Source organism: Heliconius melpomene, chromosome 18 (genome assembly GCF_056956725.1).
Source record: "Heliconius melpomene rosina isolate 202511_hmr_F chromosome 18, ASM5695672v1, whole genome shotgun sequence".
In the NCBI taxonomy this organism is placed as follows: Eukaryota; Metazoa; Arthropoda; class Insecta; order Lepidoptera; family Nymphalidae; genus Heliconius; species Heliconius melpomene.
This window is the reverse complement of record NC_140406.1, coordinates 4106135-4126483: the sequence shown is the minus strand read 5'-3', so window position 1 is coordinate 4126483 and position 20349 is coordinate 4106135. Positions and strand designations below refer to the sequence as shown.

At 33.4% G+C, this 20349-nt stretch overlaps 2 protein-coding genes across 2 annotated transcripts; both read right to left on the bottom strand.

Annotated features, from left to right (window-relative positions):
* Positions 1–11134: 11134 nt before the first annotated feature.
* On the bottom strand, positions 11135–14403 carry Non3 (Ribosome production factor 2-like protein Non3). The gene is made up of 5 exons (XM_085201642.1): positions 13574–14403; positions 13281–13496; positions 12771–13044; positions 12207–12348; positions 11135–11442 (listed from the first exon to the last, which is right to left on the bottom strand). The coding sequence occupies exons 1-5, from the start codon at positions 13594–13596 to the stop codon at positions 11153–11155; spliced, it is 945 nt and encodes a 314-aa protein (XP_085057768.1). The 5' UTR covers positions 13597–14403; the 3' UTR covers positions 11135–11152.
* Positions 14404–17385: 2982 nt separating this feature from the next.
* On the bottom strand, positions 17386–19079 carry LOC146529256 (protein takeout-like). Its single transcript, XM_085201904.1, has 5 exons — positions 19052–19079; positions 18395–18617; positions 18186–18316; positions 17706–17861; positions 17386–17594 (listed from the first exon to the last, which is right to left on the bottom strand). Exons 1-5 carry the CDS (start codon positions 19077–19079, stop codon positions 17434–17436), a joined length of 699 nt encoding a protein of 232 aa, XP_085058030.1. The 3' UTR covers positions 17386–17433.
* Between the last annotated feature and the right edge of the window lie 1270 nt (positions 19080–20349).

The window sequence follows — 20349 nt, the reverse complement described above, 5'->3', positions numbered from 1 at the left end:
TATACTGTACTATCTTTGCCGTGTGGTGCCGGCGTTAGAATAGCACCACTCCCACTCTTCCCGTGGAGATCGTAGGAGGCGATCGAGGGATAATTACCAGAAGATGGGCAGCAGCATCTTCCTGTGCAATAAAAATAACTACTGCGGTCACCAACACGCAGTGCCAAGCGTGGTGACTATGGCAACAACCCCCTATGAAAGGCACAGATACACCCCGGCCCCCAGTCCCCGGCGGCCCCGCTATTCCTGGCTACGACAGCGGCCTTGGTCACAGCGGGGCAGGGGGTGCTAAGAATCTCCGGCAGAGATTCGGCTGTCAAAAATCAAAACTACCTCTGCACCTGGCAACATACAACACCAGGACTCTGAGAACCGACGAGAAGATAAAAGAGATGGAGGAAGAGATAGACAAGTTAAAGTGGAACATCATAGGACTATCCGAAGTCCGAAGACAGGGGGAGGACACGGTAATTCTTAAGTCTGGTAACTTGCTCTATCACCGGGAGGGCGAAAATCTGTCCCAAGGTGGTGTCGGGTTTCTCGTCCACAGGTCCCTCGTCAACAACGTGACACAAGTCGAAAGTGTGTCAGCAAGGGTAGCATACCTTATACTCAGAATATCGGAACGGTATTCGCTGAAGGTTATACAGGTATATGCTCCGACTTCGACACACCCAGACAATGAAGTTGAGGCTATGTATGAGGACGTCAGTAGAGCCATACATGCCTCAAAAACTCATTTCACGGTAGTGATGGGAGATTTTAATGCAAGACTGGGCAAGCGAGACGGTGACGAGCAGAAAGTAGGGCCCTTTGGATTTGGGCAACGGAACCACCGAGGCCACTTGCTTGCTGACTTTTTGGAGAGGGAGAACCTCTTTATGATGAACTCCTTCTTCAAAAAGAAACCACAGCGCAAGTGGACTTGGATAAGCCCTAGTGGCTCCACTAAAAGCGAGATAGACTTCATTCTGACAGACAAGAAGCACATATTTAACGATGTCTCAGTGATCAATAGGGTTAAAACCGGTAGCGATCACCGGATGGTAAGAGGCACGTTAAATATCAATATTAAGCTGGAACGATCACGCTTGATGAAGTCTACACTCCGACCGACACCTGTCCAAATCCATGGCTCCGAGAACTTTCAGCTGGAGTTGGAAAATCGTTTCGCGGACCTAGAATTATGCAAGTCTGTGGATGATTTCAACACGAGGGTAGTACGAATCGTCCATGAGTTGGGATCCAAGTTTTTTAAGACCCCCTCCAGTGGTAAACCTCAAGAGCTCTCTGATCATACACTTGGTCTTATGAAAGAAAGGCGTGAACTGTGTATACGGTCCCCGTCTTCAATGTTTAAATACAGGCAGCTCAACAAACAGATCTCTTGCAGCAGACGACGTGATCTGCGTGCTCAGAATGCAAGGCGCGTCAAGAACATAATCGAGCGGAACCAAAGCTCCAAGGTGTTCACAAGGAATCAGAGTGTTGGGCAAAGCCAGTTAACGAGGTTGAAGGCGGAGTCTGGTGCTATAGTTTCGTCTAAGCCTGAAGTTCTGAGAGAAATTGAGAGGTACTACGGACATTTATATACATCTTTGAAACCTCTCGTTCCCAATTTGGTGAATGACAAAAGAGCCAAATTGACCCGACGCTATACCGAAGATTTTCCGGACGTCAGCCTGTACGAAATTAGAGGAGCCCTTATCAGCTTAAGAACAACAAAGCACCAGGTGATGACGGTATCACCGCAGAGCTACTAAAAGCTGGAGGGAAACCCCTCCTAGTAACGCTACAAAAATTATTTGATACCGTCATCAGTAGCGGAACTGTTCCAGAAGATTGGAGCAGGAGCGTGGTTGTGTTGTTCTTCAAAAAGGGCGATAGAGCTCTTTTGAAGAACTACAGACCTATCTCGCTTTTGAGTCACATCTATAAGCTTTTTTCAAGGGTTCTCACTAATCGTATCGCGCGCAGGCTAGACGACTTCCAGCCTCCCGAACAAGCCGGTTTCCGAAAAGGCTACAGTACCATGGACCACATACATACACTGCGACAGGTCATACAGAAGACCGAGGAGTACAATCTGCCGCTATGTGTTGCGTATGTGGACTATGAGAAAGCCTTCGATTCTATCGAGACCTGGGCGGTGCTAGAGTCTCTCCAACGATGCCAGATTGACTATCGATACATCGAGGTATTGAAGTGTGTATACAAAGCCGCGACCATGTCAGTCCGTGTCCACGATGGAAGAACAGCGCTTATTCCACTGCAGCGCGACAGGGGGATGTAATATCCCCGAAACTGTTCAATGCTGCATTGGAAGACGTATTCAAGCTGATTGAGTGGAAGAGGCATGGTATTAACATCAACGGCGAACACTTAACACACCTTCGATTTGCCGATGATATAGTAATCTTGGCAGAGTCCCTGGAGGAACTCAGTACTATGCTAGGGGACCTCCATAGCGCCTCACAACGGGTGGGTCTTAAGATGAACATGGATAAGACAAAAATTATGTCTAATGTCCATGTTACACCCATGCCGGTCGTTGTTGAAGGCGTACCTCTGGAAGTTGTCGACGAGTACATTTACCTGGGACAAGTGATCCAAATGGGTAAGTCCAACTTTCAGAGAGAGGTCACTCGTAGAATCCAACTCGGCTGGGCAGCATTTGGGAAACTACAAAATATTTTTTCGTCTAGTATCCCTCAGTGCCTGAAGACAAAAACTTTCAACCAGTGTGTGTTGCCAGTGTTAACTTATGGCGCTGAGACGTGGTCCTTCACTGCAAGCCTTATCCACAGGCTCAAAGTGGCTCAGCGAGCGATGGAGAGGGCTATGCTTGGTATTTCTCTACGCGACAAAATTCGTAATGATGAAATCCGTAGACGAACGCGGGTTACCGACATAGCTCTCAAAATTTGCAAGCTGAAGTGGCAATGGGCAGGCCATATTGTCAGGAGGGCCGACAACCGATGGGGAAGAAAGGTCCTCGAATGGCGACCCCGTCTCGGCAAAAGAAGCACAGGCCGCCCTCCAACCAGGTGGACCGACGACCTTACAAAGACAGCGGGAATCCGCTGGATTCAAAGGGCGCAGGACCGGACGGAGTGGCGAGAATTAGGGGAGGCCTATGTCCAGCAGTGGACGTTAAAAGGCTGATGGATGGATGGATGGACTATATCTCGTCCCTGCACTATACTGCGAAGCGTGTTGGCGAAAAAAATGTTAATACATTATACGTTGAGCAAAAATCTTAAATATGTTTAATGAATGTAATTCAGCAGTATCTATACTAAAAATTCGGTCTGTCAATCGGTTTATAAACGACATATGTGTCTTGTCTACTAGTATGTATGGTAGCGCTACATTGCTTCTAGGAATTGTCGTTATACTGAATTATTTCTGAAGAGGCTGTCGTGGTGCAGAAGCACAAGCGTGTAACGCTAGGGTTGGGTTCGATTCCTACTCTGGGGAATGAATTATTATTTGTTATTATTTTATTTTTTTAAAGCTTTAGCACCGTTCAAATAAAAGCTTTTTCAAATTTTTACTTTTCATTTATTTTATGTCGTTATTTTACAATGTATTTAATAAATTCGCGACATGACACTCGTGTCATGACACTCTTGAACTCATCTACTGAGCTTTAAGTAATAGTTATTGATAAATAGGTTAGAAAATCAAGATTTGATTTTGCTTTGGTTATATCGCAATTTTATTTGACTTTATTACTTGTTGGGCTACTTAGCTATAGTAGATATTTGAATGTGATGTAAATATATGAGTAGGTAATTCATATTTTATTTTTGTTTTATTTAACTTCAAATATAGGTATTTGAATTATAAAATGATGATAAAAGTCCAGTAGAGGCCAGTCGTGGAACAGGGGCACAAGCGTGTGAAAACGCGACAGGTTTTAACTTCGGTTCCCGCTCGAGGAAATGCAATATTAAATGGTAACGCGCAGCTTTTAGTTCAACCACTTAACACACAATGCGTCCAGAATTCAGTGGAAAGTGGGGAACGAAAGTACCGGGTGCCCAGGTTCCTTCTGCTTATGTGCTGGATATGTATGGGGTACCGTGTGAAGCTAAAAAATATATAGTTCTATATGAATTAAATCCATAAGTGTAGGTACGAGTATATAGTTCTATACATTTGTATGATCACTATGTCATTCTCGTCATTATTTTAACATATTACCTACGCTAAACAATAATAACAAAGCTAATTTCACCGACATCGCAGAAGTAAGGTAGGTATACTTCCACATCCACTCTGCATTTAGATTTTTAATTGAATAAAACATACAATGGTAATTGGATTAATCGACATGATCAAAATTAATGAATTTGTTTACACGAGCTACTTACGTATTAAATAAACGCAATTAGTAATAGCGTAGTCCCAGACTCGTGGAAGAGCGCTCTTATCCACCCGATCCTGAAAAAAGGCGACGGTTCCGATCCATCTAACTACAGGCCTATTGCTATCTCTTCCAAAAAATCATGGACAGCATCATAAATAGCCAGGTCTTGGTGTATCTCGTTAATATGGCTTCTGCCACTGCGGCAGTGTTTCCATGGCGATACGATCTGAGTACCTTCAAAGACCGGCACCGCACCTGCAACTCCTCTAGTGTTACACGGGGCCGTGGGTGGCGGTGATCACTTACTATCAGGTGATCCGCACGCTTCTTTGCTTGTATTTTTTCATAAAAAATATTACGAAAGAAGTAAACTTCTTGCTTAAAAAAGCTGTACGTTATATGTATTTATTAGATAAAAATGTAAAAATATATAGAGACTTTGAAATTCATTCACTTACATTATGTATAAATGTATGTTTTAATTTACATAAAAGACACCAGGGCGGCCGGTAGTTATTTTTGAGAAGCGGAAATGTTTTAGCTACTGTAGGTACTTATATTATATTAATTCTTTTATAAGCATGTGTGTGGCATGCTGGTATGTATGTATATAAGTGACATTAAGGAAGTGGTGTTCTAGATAATTAAATACAATTTCTAAAGATATTTATTGTTATTTTTAACACTAAACGTCTTATCGACTTAATTGTGTCTGTTCAGTGGAAACCTACTTTTAGTATGAATATTGAATATCTTTCTTTTCAGCTTCACATACCAACAACACTATGTGCGTGATTTTAAAGGGAATTAAGTGTTAAAACTCTCCCAGTTCTTCACTTTCCGTGAAGCACTCTAGAGGCCGAACGAAGGCATTGCGTGTTGACTGGCGAAACTCATCGCCAAGCTTTACCTCGTTACCAGAGCGAAGACATAATAATATTAAAAATTTCACTTCAGTGGGAATCGAACTCACAAACTGTCTTGCTTATAGTTGTGCTCTAGTGCCCCTGAACCACTACTGGCATAGCGTATTGTATCAGTTTGTATATTATGAATTTCCCAAATCCAATGGACTTAGATCTACTTATTCAGGCAACCTTCGTACCTAGCGCCGCAATGTCTCTAAACGGGTGGAAAATGTTGAATGAAATGAAAAAAGTATGTTTATTTTTTTTACAAAGTATTAATAAATCTTGCTTTTTGAGACACATACAAAATTATTTTATTTCTAAATATTTAATTAAGTTAGTAAGATAGAACTTTAATAGTTTTTTTATTATTTGTATCTAGTAGGTATATTTAAATTCTGACTTGAATTTGAACCCAGTCGTACCCAATCTAGACAGATCGAGACTAGGGATTTTTACCAACAAAAATTTTAATAATTTTTCTGTAAAAATATTTTTTGACACGTCAAGACTGAATTAACATGAACAATTATTTGCAACTAATTTTTTAAAATTGTTCTTGCAGTATTTACATTATTAAGTGAGAAAATATAATCAATTAAGTATTTCAAGTACATCACGTTCATTTTGTTTCCGTTTTCAGTTTAATTTCCGATATTTTTTTAGTTGGTATTTGCATAATTTTGTATAAAATATAATTAATTAATTACGCATTGCAATGGAACCGACATTTTTTTATTTTTAATTTTATAATTTTTATAATTTTTAGGGTTCCGTACCACAAAACGTAAAAACCGAACCTTTTTAGGAACACTATGTTATTCAATTGTCCGTCTATAAAGTCCGTCTATTTTGAGTACCAAGCTAAAATTGACATAAAATATTCAAATCTATGGTCCCTAGGAGCACAGACAAAATCGAGCTTCTAAGTTAACGCAATCAAAAGATACGAATTTCATATAAAATGCTACGATGCATAAAATATAATTGCATCGTTGCATTTTGTATGAAATTGGTACAAAGTGACAATATACAAAACTAGTGGACCCGGACGCGGCTACGCCTGCTTCAACTATAAGAATATTTATTAAATATATTCATGAAATTATTTTCAATTCTCAATAGAATAAGTAAGATAATATAAGCTTAAATAATCAAAAAGAATAATAAGTAGATACACATTATTAGAAAAAATTATCTGAGTTATTGAAATGAACCAACAAAAGGATTAAAAGTAACTAAAGGATAGGTATTCTTAATATTAGAAAAAGTACCTAAAGTTTTCCGTGCGTGCGTACATAGATATCGACTCTACGAAATAACTGAACATTTCTCTCTATTAAGTAGGATAATTTTAGCGGGCAATATCAAATAAAATAAGAAGAGAACCAAAGTGTAGCTTAAATTAATTATAAACAGCAAATAATTACATACACATTTACAATAGTCCGAAAATGTATGAAAATTTATAAAACCGTCAACGTCATCTGTCCGTTCGCGTCGGTCATACTGTACCGCCCGCTAGGTGGCTAGGTCATTTGGAAACAGTGACATCTCCTTAATTATTTATTAGAATGTTATATAGTTAACTATAATTTCAATCTAGATAAAATGCTAAAAGTGACTATTATATTTATTTTCATAAGGATGAATATCAAAATTGTTATTAACATGGCAGAATAAATTGCATGTCAAATTAGAAAGTATTTTAATATATTAGTATATATGTGTAATGTAATGTTATATAGCCTATAGCACTTCTGAAGAATGCAGCTTTCATACAAAACAAAAACAATGAAAATCGGACCAGTAGATCCAGAGATCTTAGCGTTCAAACAAACAAACAAACAAACAAACAAACAAACAAACAAACAAACAAACAAACAAACAAACAAACAAACAAACAAACAAACAAACAAACAAACAAACAAACAAACAAACAAACAAACAAACAAACAAACAAACAAACAAACAAACTCTTCCGCTTTATTATATTAGTATAGATATGTGCATACGCCTATAAACTTTTATATGTTGTACTTCTCGTTTACCAACAGTCCTGATTTGTACGAAACACACGGTGGGAGCGACCGACTCACATTTGACCATTGTTTTTTGTAAATAAAGGAAAAATATATACCTACATTATTATATTTTCACTTCACTACACTGAGTTCAGACATTCCGTTCTTAACACTAGGTTCCTTCTGCCTGCTACCTACTTATGTGAGATACATTTTGAAGCTCTTCTTTTTAAAAAGATTCTTTAAATAGGACGCCGCACTATGGGACGCTTCCTATAAAAGCGTGCCGAAAATGGTCGAAACAAAAGTTCTGTTGATTGTTCTATATACTAGAATAGACTATCTTATCAATACAACAAGATTTTTATTTTTGATAGCAGTTTAAAGTATCCAAAATGACCTTCAAAAAATACACTTCGATATTTCCCTATTTTCCATACTGCATATAGCGATATTTAAGCGTTAGTTTCTTTATAAATTTCTATAGTAACTATATTTATATTATACATTTTTATAAAGCTCATTGTCTCTTCTTTAAGAAAATATAATTAGTGTATAATAAAAAACTATATTTAAAAAGATATCTTAAACTTTTTAAAAGTGTTATATTTTAACATTTTTATATTTTCAATTGGAGTTTTCACTGTTGCCGCTGGCTGCCGCTGCCGAGAAAACTATATTTATGTATACTACAACTATTCAACAATTATGGGAAAGAATAAAATTTTGCGCATATTTGCGCCATTTTGATTTAGAGCAAAAAAACCAAAATGTAGTAAAATGTCAATTTTTGATATTTCATGAATGACTTTTTTATGAATGATTTCATGAATGACTGCTTTTATTTTAAATAATTGGCGTCCTATTTAGTTCTTTTTTTGGTTCTATAAGTAGAAAAAACTATCAGAATGTTTATTTTAACATGTTTGTTTTGAAATTGACTTTTTTTGTGGTCATTCCAACCATGAACATAACAAAATTATCATTTTTTTATGTGAATAAACAATATTATGTGAATACAAAATAAAATATTTAATTAATTTGATGTGGTTTTGCACGCAACACTTTTCTGGACAAGTATAAAAAGACCAATTATAGCTAGTTTCTTTCATTAGAGTAACCGGACTTTCCGCATTGTTTCTATTACTGTTACCTTCTTAAAAGATATACATATATTTTGTGCAAAATGAGTGAATTCGTTTGCAGTAGACGTTACTTTTGCACTTTTATAATTGAAGGGAGAAATACTTCTGAAATAGAAAACTTTTAAAAGGAGAACTTCAATTTGTCGTCATCAGACGTACAAACTATAATGAACAACATTCAAAAAAAATTTTTATGTAATTCTTCAAACTATGTCATCAGGACTTGCTGTGAATGTCGAAAAATTCGATCAATATATATATATATCACTTAATACAGCGCAATTATATGTTAACAAATGTAACAAGTATTACATGCCTTCTTCGGCGCATAAAATTCTTATACATGGAGCTCAAATTATTCAGTACTATGCAATTCTTCCTATTGGGCAACATTCTGAAGACCCATAGGAAGTAAGAAATAAGGATTACAAAATTATCTAACGAACTGATTGACGAAGCTAAACTTCTGCAAGTCACAGAATAAATTCCTTGCTTACATCACTATTTTTATTAAAATTATTTTTATATTACATATGATACATCACTTTTTTGTTTAACAGCCTAGATTTAGTATATTTAAGTTACTTTTAATGATTTAAAAATAATAATATTTTTTAAACATCTTAATAAGCTCTTATTTATGACAATTTCTAACTTTGAATTTTTTTTATTAAATAACTCATGACTTTTATTAATATCTATTTTATGTCATTGATAGCAAATATTTCAAGTATATATATGCAAAATTTCAACATTTTGCGATGAAAACTGAATGAGTTACGGATTTTTGACACGAAGCGCGTCATTCCGTCCCACTGTGCGCCGCGCCGGTAGAGAAGAGAATGGTGCCGCAGTGGCACAGCATATGACAGATGCGTGCTGAAGTCGAAAGCTTTGGTGTTCGAATCCTCATTGAGGGATCATTCATTTTCATTCCTCGTTCTAGTAAAAAAGCAAAACACCATTCAATAAGTACTATCTCGAAATTTTCACAGGAAGAGCCTTTCCTTTTGCTTACCGTGCTAAGCGGCAATACATGAAGCTGCTTTTTTTCTGTAGGTATATGCTTACAGGTGAATTATTTTATTTTTAATGTATTAATGCAATGCAAAGAAGGTATTAGTTACACCTACCTATACCGTATTTACTATTGTTATTTAATTAATAAATTACAATAGTAAATAGTTAAATACGTTTACGTAACAGTATGATGACGCATTTTGGATGTGTTTGTCATTCAAAGCAGTTCTGGAGATCGATTCTCGATTGGGGGATTTTTATGATTTTCTTTTATTTCTTAGATCTGTCAAGTGTTAAATAAAATGCGATACAATAAGGAAAAATATATATAATAAGGAATAGACTTACATGTACTAGCAATTAGCGCGTGTTAACGTAAAATAAGAATTCTGTGACTAAGTACCTACCTACCTGTGGGTTTTCCTTGGAAGTTTGCGGTGTTTAAATTTTTATCATTATACCTAATTATTTCTATTGCGGAAGGAAAAATACAGTTACCACTTACGAAAGTAATGTCAAGATAAATTAGCTCTTTTAACAATATACAGTACTTACAAGCATGCACTTACTATAAAAAAATATTTTATTAGTTATTACATTTATTCATATTTTATTAGTTATTCAAGCCGTCGTGGCGCAGCGGCTCAAGACGACGGTTGTGGGTTCGCTCGACGACGTTAAATATTTATTTAGGTACGTTTATATTTCCATTTCTTTGCTCTGGTGTCGAGGTTCGAGGCAAAGCGCGGCGTTGAGTTCTGCCACTCAACATGCAATTTACCAACGTGTACCAACAAAGTGGAGTGGGCGAATTTATCCTGGTTTTAACATATTACTAAATTTATACAAACCTTTTAAATATATCGACTTATTTCGGTTAATTGAAACATAAATAATGAATATATAATAAATGTTATCAAAAGTGTAAAAATATGCAGTATTTGTGCAATATTTAAAACAAGTTTTTTATTTAATTTAACATTCGATCTATTTAAATTAAATTAAATAATATCAATAAAAAGAATTACAACTGTACCAATTGCATGTTAATAAGGTAAATTTAATGGTATCATCATCATTCAAGTGTGACTTGGAATCGTGCATAAGAACTTACACACTACGTCTCTATAACAACCTTAAAAAAAAATATAGACTTGTGTTGTCCCAGACAAACATTTTCTGGAGGGGCTTTGACCTTAGCTTTGAACAGATATGTTCGTGTAAATGTTGTTTTTTATAATTTCACGACAAATTTTGTTATAAGTTAAATTTCTGGGGTGGGCATCGCACAAAATCTTTTGCTACTGATTTGGTTGTCTTTCTTGGTTAGGGGAGCACTACAGAGTAGGAAATGGCATCATAAAGGTCCAATTAAATGAAGGTGCGGACACCATTTATAAAATAGTAAAGTTAAGGTGTAATTAAAAGTAATCTAAAAATTCCAATTAGTTAGGTGTTAATATAGATATTTACGTTTATTCGATATATGTAGTACTTTATTTCTTAATGTTATTTTTTTCTCGACTTGAAAAATTAAGATTTTTTAATTCAAAATGACTCCTGAATTCACCCTTCTCCTGAAACACGCAATGACTCCTGAATTCAGCGGAAAGTGGGGAATACATATAAATACATATAATCAAAAATAAATGAAAAAGTATGTAAAAGAATAATCATATATTATTCTTGACCAACACTAGCTTTTTTCGCTTCTTTCTTGGCCATTTTCTTTTTCATAAGGAACTGTTTCTTCTCTTCCGCAGTTTTCCTCAAGCCCTTCATCTTTCTAGTTTGTAGTCTGTGAATATCTTGTTTGCCCATATGTATGCGACCCATTTTACTTCCAAATGCATCTCGAGATATATTCTTTTTAGTAATTGGTTTAATTTCTTTAGGTACTCTGCAAGCTTCTTTGTACAGATCGTCTGATGCTAGCTTAGTCCTGCGTAGTTTGAAATCTATTGATGGGCCTGAAAATAGAATATTACATAATTTAGTCTCTTTATATATTTTTTATGTTATAAAATTTCGGAAATAATTAATTACTTACTTATAACATTGTTTTATATGTAAAATGTGCTATTTTTTTGATATAATCTACATACAGTGTATGTATGAGTAATATATTAGGTATGTAAAGCTTATTTTAAAGATAAAGTTAATTTTATTATTTTCCACATGGTTAAATAAGCTGAGGAAAATTCTTTCGCTCGAGATTATCTACCACATCCGAGGCACAGCTTAGATTGATCTCGATCAAGTTTCAGAGGACATTGCTAATTAGTATGGCCCAGTCTTGAATCAATATGTTACAGTAAAGGTTACGTTTCCATTGATCTTTTGCATTATTACAACAAAAATACTTTAGACAAACTATGTATAAAATTTCTCTTGTCACTAAAATCTTCTTTTAGTGACAAATGAATCAGCTGATTTATTTGACATACACCCTGCTGTATCTGGCATACAGCAGGGTAGGTAGAGTGAACCTAGTATTAAGCCTCTCCATTCCCCACTTTCCGCCAAATTCTGGGGGCATAGTGTGTTGAGTGGTGGAACTCAACGCTCGCTTTGCCGCGACACCAGAGTGAAGAGAGGAAATATAAAAAAATAAATAAAAGGCCAATCGCGGTGCAGGGGCACAAATGGTGCCGCAAAATTGACTAGATGTGGGTTCAATCTCCACTCGAGAAAAGGAAATATTTATTTAAACATGCTATAAAAAAATACATACCTATTTCTTCAAGTTCAACTCTAGGAGTTCTTTGCCCACTTTTCTTTAACTGAATCCTATATGATCTGACATATATTGTGCCATCTTCGGTTGCTGTGAAACTTAAGACATGTTCCAAACCTTGGAGCCTTATTGACTCTATCTGAAAATTCATAAATAATCTATGAGTTTTTTATATACATGTATATACATTTTATTTATTTTGAATTTAATGAGTTCTTCTTAATAATTAATAATTGGGCCATTCTATTCTTTTGTACTTAAAAGTTAGTTTCCTTTTGATGACATTTTTGTAAATACAAATATAAAATTTATAGGTTATATTACTACTTTATACTTTGAAGTACCATAACAAATTTTTGTTTTACTTATTCACAATAATTACTTTCATATTTAACCCATTCGTATTTTATATAATATCATGTAGAAAAAAAGTACTGCAATCATTTTAGTACCATAGTTATTTAATAAGAATTTCAGAAAATCATTTAACACATCATTTAGTGTTCAAATTTTGCCATTAAATTAAATTAAATTGCCACTAAATTAAATATAATGTCTTACTTTTTCTCTGTAAAAGAAGTCAATAAAGAGGGACTTAAGTCTTTTCATATCCTGATTGAGCTCCCATGATGGTCCATTGAAGAGAAGGCAGGGTTTAATACCAGCTAACACTTTCATGTTATGGAATTCAGACATGGCTTTAAAATTATCTGCGCCAAGTTCTATCATGTCAAGAATAGTGTAATTAAATGTGCGACCTAATATAATATTGTGAGGTCGCTTCTTACTATGTGAACTAACACCGAACAGTGCTGTCTCTTTTTTGTAGCATAACCTGAAAGAGTAAAAAATATTATTTATTTTTTTTCAACTTCACAAATAGCAGAATAGTCCTAGTATTAAGATACTCATGAAATGGAGTTAGCTTATTGTGCTAAATTAGTAATATTTCACTGTACATCCTAATTAATCTTAACTGGCATTCTAAGTAAGGTGGATCTATAATTTGGGGCAATTTTCAATTTTATACCATGTTTATAAATATATAGATTTATATACATTTATACTTACTTTTCAATGATGGTAGCATCTTCAAAAGGTACGAAATCATTCTTTCGGCTTAAGAACGCTGCATCAGGTTTTTTTAAGTCGTAAATATCTTTTAGGACTTTTCGTGCGCGTTCTGAAGGGTTTCGAGCTTGAAGAAATATACACTGCTTAGGACCTTCTACAGGTTTGGGTTCTCTGGAGAGTAGGACTTTTTTACCTTTACGGGTTGTAGGCTTTCTGCAATGTTATAAATAATTGTAATATATATAGTATATTTAGAGATAACTTCATTTAGATGATAAAAAATAGCTTACTTTATTCTTTGTATAACACCCATTTTCAGTTTTTCAATATTATAGAATTAGAAAATATTACAGTAAACTCTCAATTCCGCACGTGTTTAGTGTACTTTGACGTTGACATTTGGTCAATCAAAATAATGCTTACTTTGACAAGTTTGACGCCTTGAATATTAAATTGGCTTTATAGCACAGATTAAAATATTTTGTAATTTCTTTTAACTTTTTTATTTATTATTTCCATCCCCATCTAGAGAAAACATGTAAGACTTTCATGGGGATCCATGAAGGCATGAAGAGGTTGATGGCAGTGTACGAGGTGAGAGAGGTTTGCAAAGACCGTAGCGTTAGGCTTTCCGTTTTCTTTGAGTATGGATACAGCGTGAAGCTGGATAAATAGATATTTACAATTGCTGTTATGACTGCTATGTAAATTTGTTTTATTTTTAAAAAATTAAAACAACAGCCTACTAAAACACAACTTTTTTAATAGGATGTTACAGTGAGAATTGAATTGTTCAATCTCCTGATTAATTTCCATTTGCAATTTTACAACCGTGTATATTATCATAATATTTAATTTAATTATTTAGTTTGACTCAGGTTCGAATTGGAACATTAACGTAGGTAGGTACAAAGCTATTACAATGCAAATGCAATAGTTGTTTTTTAAATTCCTATTTTTTATATTATACTAGCGGAGCCGCGGGCCTTGCCCGCTTGAACTATATAGATATTTATGAAATATATATATATATGAACTTTTTTTCACTTTTCGATAGGATTAGTAAAAAAAAATACAAGCCTGAACGATCAAAATAAGCCTGAATGATTAGAATAAAAGAGTAATAAGTGGAGGGTGGAAGGTAATATAGGAAGGTATACATAGTTACGTTGCATTACTATAGATAAGGGTATAAATGAAACACTTTTTTTGAAATAAATTATTTGAATATTTTTTACGACGTAGCAAAACGAAAAAAGTGAAGTGAAGTGTTGGTAGTAGTTATATAGGAATAGTCAAATCTCCTCTAGCGCACAGAATAATGTATAAAATAAATTAAATATTTTTTTTTATTTATTTCATTGATTTTAGCTTCGCAGTTCACAGGTAAAGGGAACCTATTTTTAAGACACTCTGTTCCTCACTTTCCGAAAATTTTATTAAAATAAAAACTCCGAGTGTGAATCGAACCTACAACCGTCAGGTAAAGATTTAATAGTCACACCCCTGCCACCGAACAGCGATGGTCCCGATTTTTTTAAATAAATTTAAAACGGAATAACTTGTTTTTTTATTCAGTTAATACTCCCTGGGAACTATAATGTTTAATTTAGTATCATTAGTTAAGTTAAATATAAATTAGTTATTTTAAGTATAAAAAATAATATTTATATGAATAAATAAATTAAGGGTGCACAGTGACATCCTTAACACTGTCAGAGCCAATATAATCACAATTGGATGTAGACAATCCCATTACTGGCTCCATATCCATCAGTCGAAGCGAGTAATTGGATTAGATTGTCGCATGTCAGTTGGTATTTTAGAAAGTTTGGATAAATCATGTGTAATAATATCATTGGTTTACGTTCGACCTTGATCTTGAACCTATGTTACAAATACCTAATTTATATATATATAGATATTTATTTTAGTTTTATTAAGTTAGTAGTACAACTTAGGTACTCTTCAAAAAGGCTTATTTTTTAAAAAGGCTATTCAATGAATACATTGTTTGTATTAAATACAATATTAATTTTGAAAATTAGTTTAATATTATCTAATAGCATATATAAGTATAAAGATACATTTTAAAAAGTTTCGAATTCATATTTCTGTATCAACGTAGCATAGGTCATGTTTGTAGCACCCACGGTATAATAATTTAAGGGAATAATATAGAGAATGGTCTCAAGACCATGAGGTCTTTGGAGGCTTGGAATGATTAATGTATGAACAAATTACCCAAGCGTATGGAATATGACGGTAGTAAATGATATATTATTCTAAACATGTCACGCCTTTGACCTTACTCTAATGATTGAATAATAAAGTTAAATTTGTTAACTTATGAATCGTTGATATGACAATATATATTTTGAAAATAACATGAACAAATAAGAATATTTTCTTGTCTTTTCAAATAAATATGATTTTTTCATTAGTTATCAAAAAGTTCCTTTTATTTAAATATGATTAAAAGAATTAATAGTCAGTAACGAAAAAAAATATTAGAAACTTTTGTAAAGATATCTTAGCTTCGTCATTAGGCGTATAAATTGGAAATATCTGCAATCTCACTATTTCCTGTAGGGAGTTACAATCGCTGGGGTTTACACGTGTAATAATGGCAGACTAATAAAATACTTGTTTACGACATATCTACTATTTGAATCGTCATACATCTTATACTATTAACAACAACAACAACAACACAACACAACTTGACGCTTTATCCCTAGCGGGGTAGTCAGAGAGAACGGAACGCCAAACGCTACGTTCTCTACATACCTCTTTCACCTCGTCCACTGTCATCAACCTCTTCATACATGCCCTCCGGGAGGTCCTCTTGCTTTTTATGTGACCTTCCTCCAGTATCCTTGATACCGTGTTTTCGAAGGTCAATCGAGCTGTCCCCCTAATAATCATTATGAATTATATTTATGAATCCATTTTGAATAATATGTGTATCTTATTCAATTAATTTAATTTCTTTTAGGTGACAGCGCCCTCGAATTGATTAACCAAAATTGGCTTTTATCAAAAGCGCACGGAAGGATGATATTCGATAAGGTGAATGATAGAATTATCAATGCTTTAAGAGTCTACTTACACTCTCAGCCCTTACATTTAACATTACCGTATTTTTACTAAGAAAAATTAACGAGTTGTGTTCTTTTATATTTAATTAAGTATGTTTATTCTAAAATAATTGTAGGTATATCTGATCGATCTAACATTTTTTATATAAAATGTAGCATCTATATGTAATAAAATAAATGACTAGCAAAGTATTATTTATTCGTTTCAATCCCAATTATTGATGATTTTTATTGGCAACAGTAATGTATAATTGCATGAGTATTTTTAGGGTTCTGTACCTCACAAGATTCAAGCTTCTAGTTTAAGTTTACACAAATTGAATATGTGACCGAGCACGCTTCATTTTGCCAAGAAACAACAAGAAGTAAGAACTTTTATATTTGTAGTTTTTATTTAACAAAATGAGTGCATACGGCCGCAAATTAAAGTGTGGTATCTTTTATATTGATACAACCAGTTCAGCCCCGCAAAATCATGGAAATGGTACGAAACCCGCCGTGCGTTAGTCCGTCTAGCACTTGAATGGTTTTTTATTCAAAAGTAAGCTTGCTTGAATTTATAAAATGAAAAATTTCGTCTTAGTTGAAATATATTTGCATTCGTTAGAATTAATTAAGCAATTAAATGTTGTTAATGGATAAAGTAGACAAAAACAATTAAATTCAGACAACATCAGACATTTAATTGAAATGAAAAGAAATATTTGATCTCTTCTAGAATTTTTTTGGTATAATATATATATTTATGTAATATTGTATTATAGTCTATTTTAATGACTCACGTGTATTTCAGATGTACCTGGATTTTCTATAATTTTGAAGGTATAATTCGTAAATTATTATAGATATTAAGAAAAACTAAATTTTGAATAAAAAAACTATATCCTTTTTATTATCCTTTTTCCGAAAGTTAGTCTGGGGTAAAAAAATCACATTCATTGTTATAAAAATAAAAAGTAGTTGGGGGTTTACATTGAATAAAATCACAAATATATGTTTAAATTAAGTTTTTTATTTTGTATGTTATTTTTTTCCTTCCTTGTAAATATTCATTTGAATGCATATAAAGCCACAGTCTCGATTGGTTCAGAACGGACATAGTTTCGTATGGAGTAAAATATTTTCTCTGTTAATGGATCAAACAAGTAAGTCCCAAAAGTAATTGTCAAAAATTTCCAATTATGATTAATCTTACTATGCATATTATCACCTGTAAAAATATTGGATATATATATTAACATATTTTACTTATATATTTGTAAAATAAAAAAAACGAAAACAGTAGCAGAATAATAAATTAAAAAAATGTTAGGAGACTTACTTAATTTTTTATCGCCATTATAAAGATTTTCTAAGCGAAATTGAGCGCCGCTCTTAACGTCGTAGATGTAGTCAAACGATTTTAAATTCATCACATCCTTGCCATGAGCATCTTTTATGATATCAAAAGGAACGATCATTGTTATTTGAACGTTCTCTGTAATATTTAAAATAAGATAATGAGATTGTATTAAAATCATTGTATTATCTTATTAATATTTTATGCAAATCAAATGATATTAAAAACCGAGGTCAGTCGTGGTACAGTGACACCAGCGTGTGACTGTAGGCGGGACAGATAGGACGTCAGTAGGAGACGACGACGGAGACAGTAGGTGTCAACAAGAGCGGCGTTGAGTTCCGCTCCTCAACATATTATAACGCCTTCATAATTCGGCGGAAAGTGGAAAACGGAAGTGTCTTAATGCAACACGCTTTATGTTTTATTATTTTATAATTATAATACGGTTTTGTAACTCACCGAGCTTCATAAAAAAGTCACCATCGCCGTGAATGGGGGACGAAAGTAGGGTACCATTGTTTATATACCGACTTTTAGTGTCAAAATCCGTGTGGAAAACAATATTAGCTATTTTTTTAGACATATCCACGCTAAAAAATAAGTATATTTTTCATAATTTCATATTTACGCTTAAATTCGACACATAATAATTTAAAAATAATACATGCCTGATACTATCAACAACTGCATCGCCCAAACCTTTAACGCTCATACTTCTGAAGTCTACCTTCAATTCTCCATCGTCTATATGTATATAGTCTATCACTATAGTGTCAAGTGGTTGCATATCAAATTCAGGAACTCCAGCAGCGAGGATAGGAGATATTGCTTGAGCTTTTACAATTAAGCACGGGGAATCCCATAACCAACATTTTAATGGAATGGGAGGTGCTAAAACATAAGTTCTTTTTATCTATTTTCAATACTGTTTATAAATAGAGGTTAACCATTAGGAGAATATTAACCATGCAATTATCTAATTTATATAGAGTAACTGGACGGAAGACCTAAAGAGGTTGGCGGGAGGCGGATGGGTCAGAAGAGCTGAGGATCGAGTATGGTGGCGAGAATTAGGGAAGGCCTATGTCCAGCAATGGATAAAAGATGGCTGCTGATGATGATGATGATGATAAACTTCCTCTATGTGGTTGCACATCTGCAGCTCATAAAAACAGGATTAAAGATTTTCAATTTGTAGTATTTTGAGGGAAACATTAATAATCTTATACAAACAAATGTTTATCATAAAATGATTGGGCAAAAATTCTTTCTAACCTATTTTCTTTTGAAACTTTCTTGGGAATGCTAAGATATTTTTCAATTGCCTCTGACAAAAAGTCCCAGTTCCTTCATATTTTTTAATATATCCAACTTTTAAATTTATATTTATATTGTACAAAGAAATATTAGTTAGACTTCTGATTTTATAATTACAATAGAAGAACAAAAATTAAATAGAAATTATATATTAGGCTCAATTAGCAATTTTTCTTATAATTCTAAAGAAATTACCTCGATAAAATAACCATACAATACAAAGATAAGATAAAGGTTTAGTAAAAATGCTTGAAAATTTAAAATTTATAAACTTCACTCACCAGCGGCCGAAATATTATACAATTGTATTAAAAGTACAAAAATAAATTGTTTTATTTTCATTGTCTTTAACTAAAGATTACATTTACTGTTGAGATTATACCACAACTGAATTATTTAATAATAATTCTTCAAGTTTATATAGCAACGTTCGCAAGAAAATTTAATGAATTAATTTGACTAGGAATTACTTGGACAACAAAAAAAATAAAAGGGTCCTGTACATTTTTAGAAACAGCTTATAGCTATTAGTGTTTTAAAAATATAATAAAATATTTAAGTAGTTTTATATTAAATTTATAACTGTCTGAATATGAAAATTAAGCTAATTAATTTTGTTAAGTAACAAAAAAGACCAGTCGTGGTGCACGGGCACAAGTGTGAGACTTTAAGCGCAACTGGTTGTGGGTTCGATCCCCACTCGAGGAAATTAAATATTTATTTAAATTTTTGTATTCTTTTCTTAGTTATATACACAAAGATTTCTAAACACTTGGAATATATTAGTTAATAAACACGAAAAGACTAATATTATTTATTGGGTTCAATGAAATTTCGTTATACAGAAATTATATTTTTTTCGTTAACATTCAATATTTTTCAATTTTTAACTATTTATTTGGATTTTATTTAAGTAACTTTAAATTTTAAGGTTTAAAAGAAGACAAGATACATATATTAAATAACTTTTTACATTGGTTTACCTCATTAAATATTTTTTTATTACTTTCAAAGTTCAATGATTCTTCAGAGTTTTTCTTAACGTATTTATATAGAATAATAAAGTAATTATAAATATTACAACTTAACATTTTAAATCACAAAATCAGAGGCCAGTTTTGGCACAGGGGCAAAAGAGTGTGACGACAGTTTTGTCGTTTGTATAGTCATGGGTGCGATTTCTGCTCGAAGAAAAGAAATATTTAATATTTTCATCTCTTCCTCTGGCACCAAAATAGATGCACGCGGAACTCAACCCGCCACTCAAAAAACAATGCCTCGAATAGTTTTAAATGTAAAATTGTGA

What these genes read in the sequence shown, in the direction of transcription:
- Non3 (XM_085201642.1), bottom strand. Translation starts at nt 13,596, where the DNA reads ATGGGTGTTATACAAAGAATAAA. An exon ending in GATGCTACCATCATTGAAAA is followed by an intron (nt 13,045 to 13,280) that starts GTAAGTATAAAT and finishes TTACTCTTTCAG; the next exon opens with GTTATGCTACAAAAAAGAGA. An exon ending in ACTTCTTTTACAGAGAAAAA is followed by an intron (nt 12,349 to 12,770) that starts GTAAGACATTAT and finishes ATGAATTTTCAG; the next exon opens with ATAGAGTCAATAAGGCTCCA.
- LOC146529256 (XM_085201904.1), bottom strand. Translation starts at nt 19,079, where the DNA reads ATGAAGGAACTGGGACTTTTTGTCAGAG. An exon ending in ACTGGGACTTTTTGTCAGAG is followed by an intron (nt 18,618 to 19,051) that starts GCAATTGAAAAA and finishes CTTATGTTTTAG; the next exon opens with CACCTCCCATTCCATTAAAA. An exon ending in GCAGTTGTTGATAGTATCAG is followed by an intron (nt 18,317 to 18,394) that starts GCATGTATTATT and finishes CTTATTTTTTAG; the next exon opens with CGTGGATATGTCTAAAAAAA.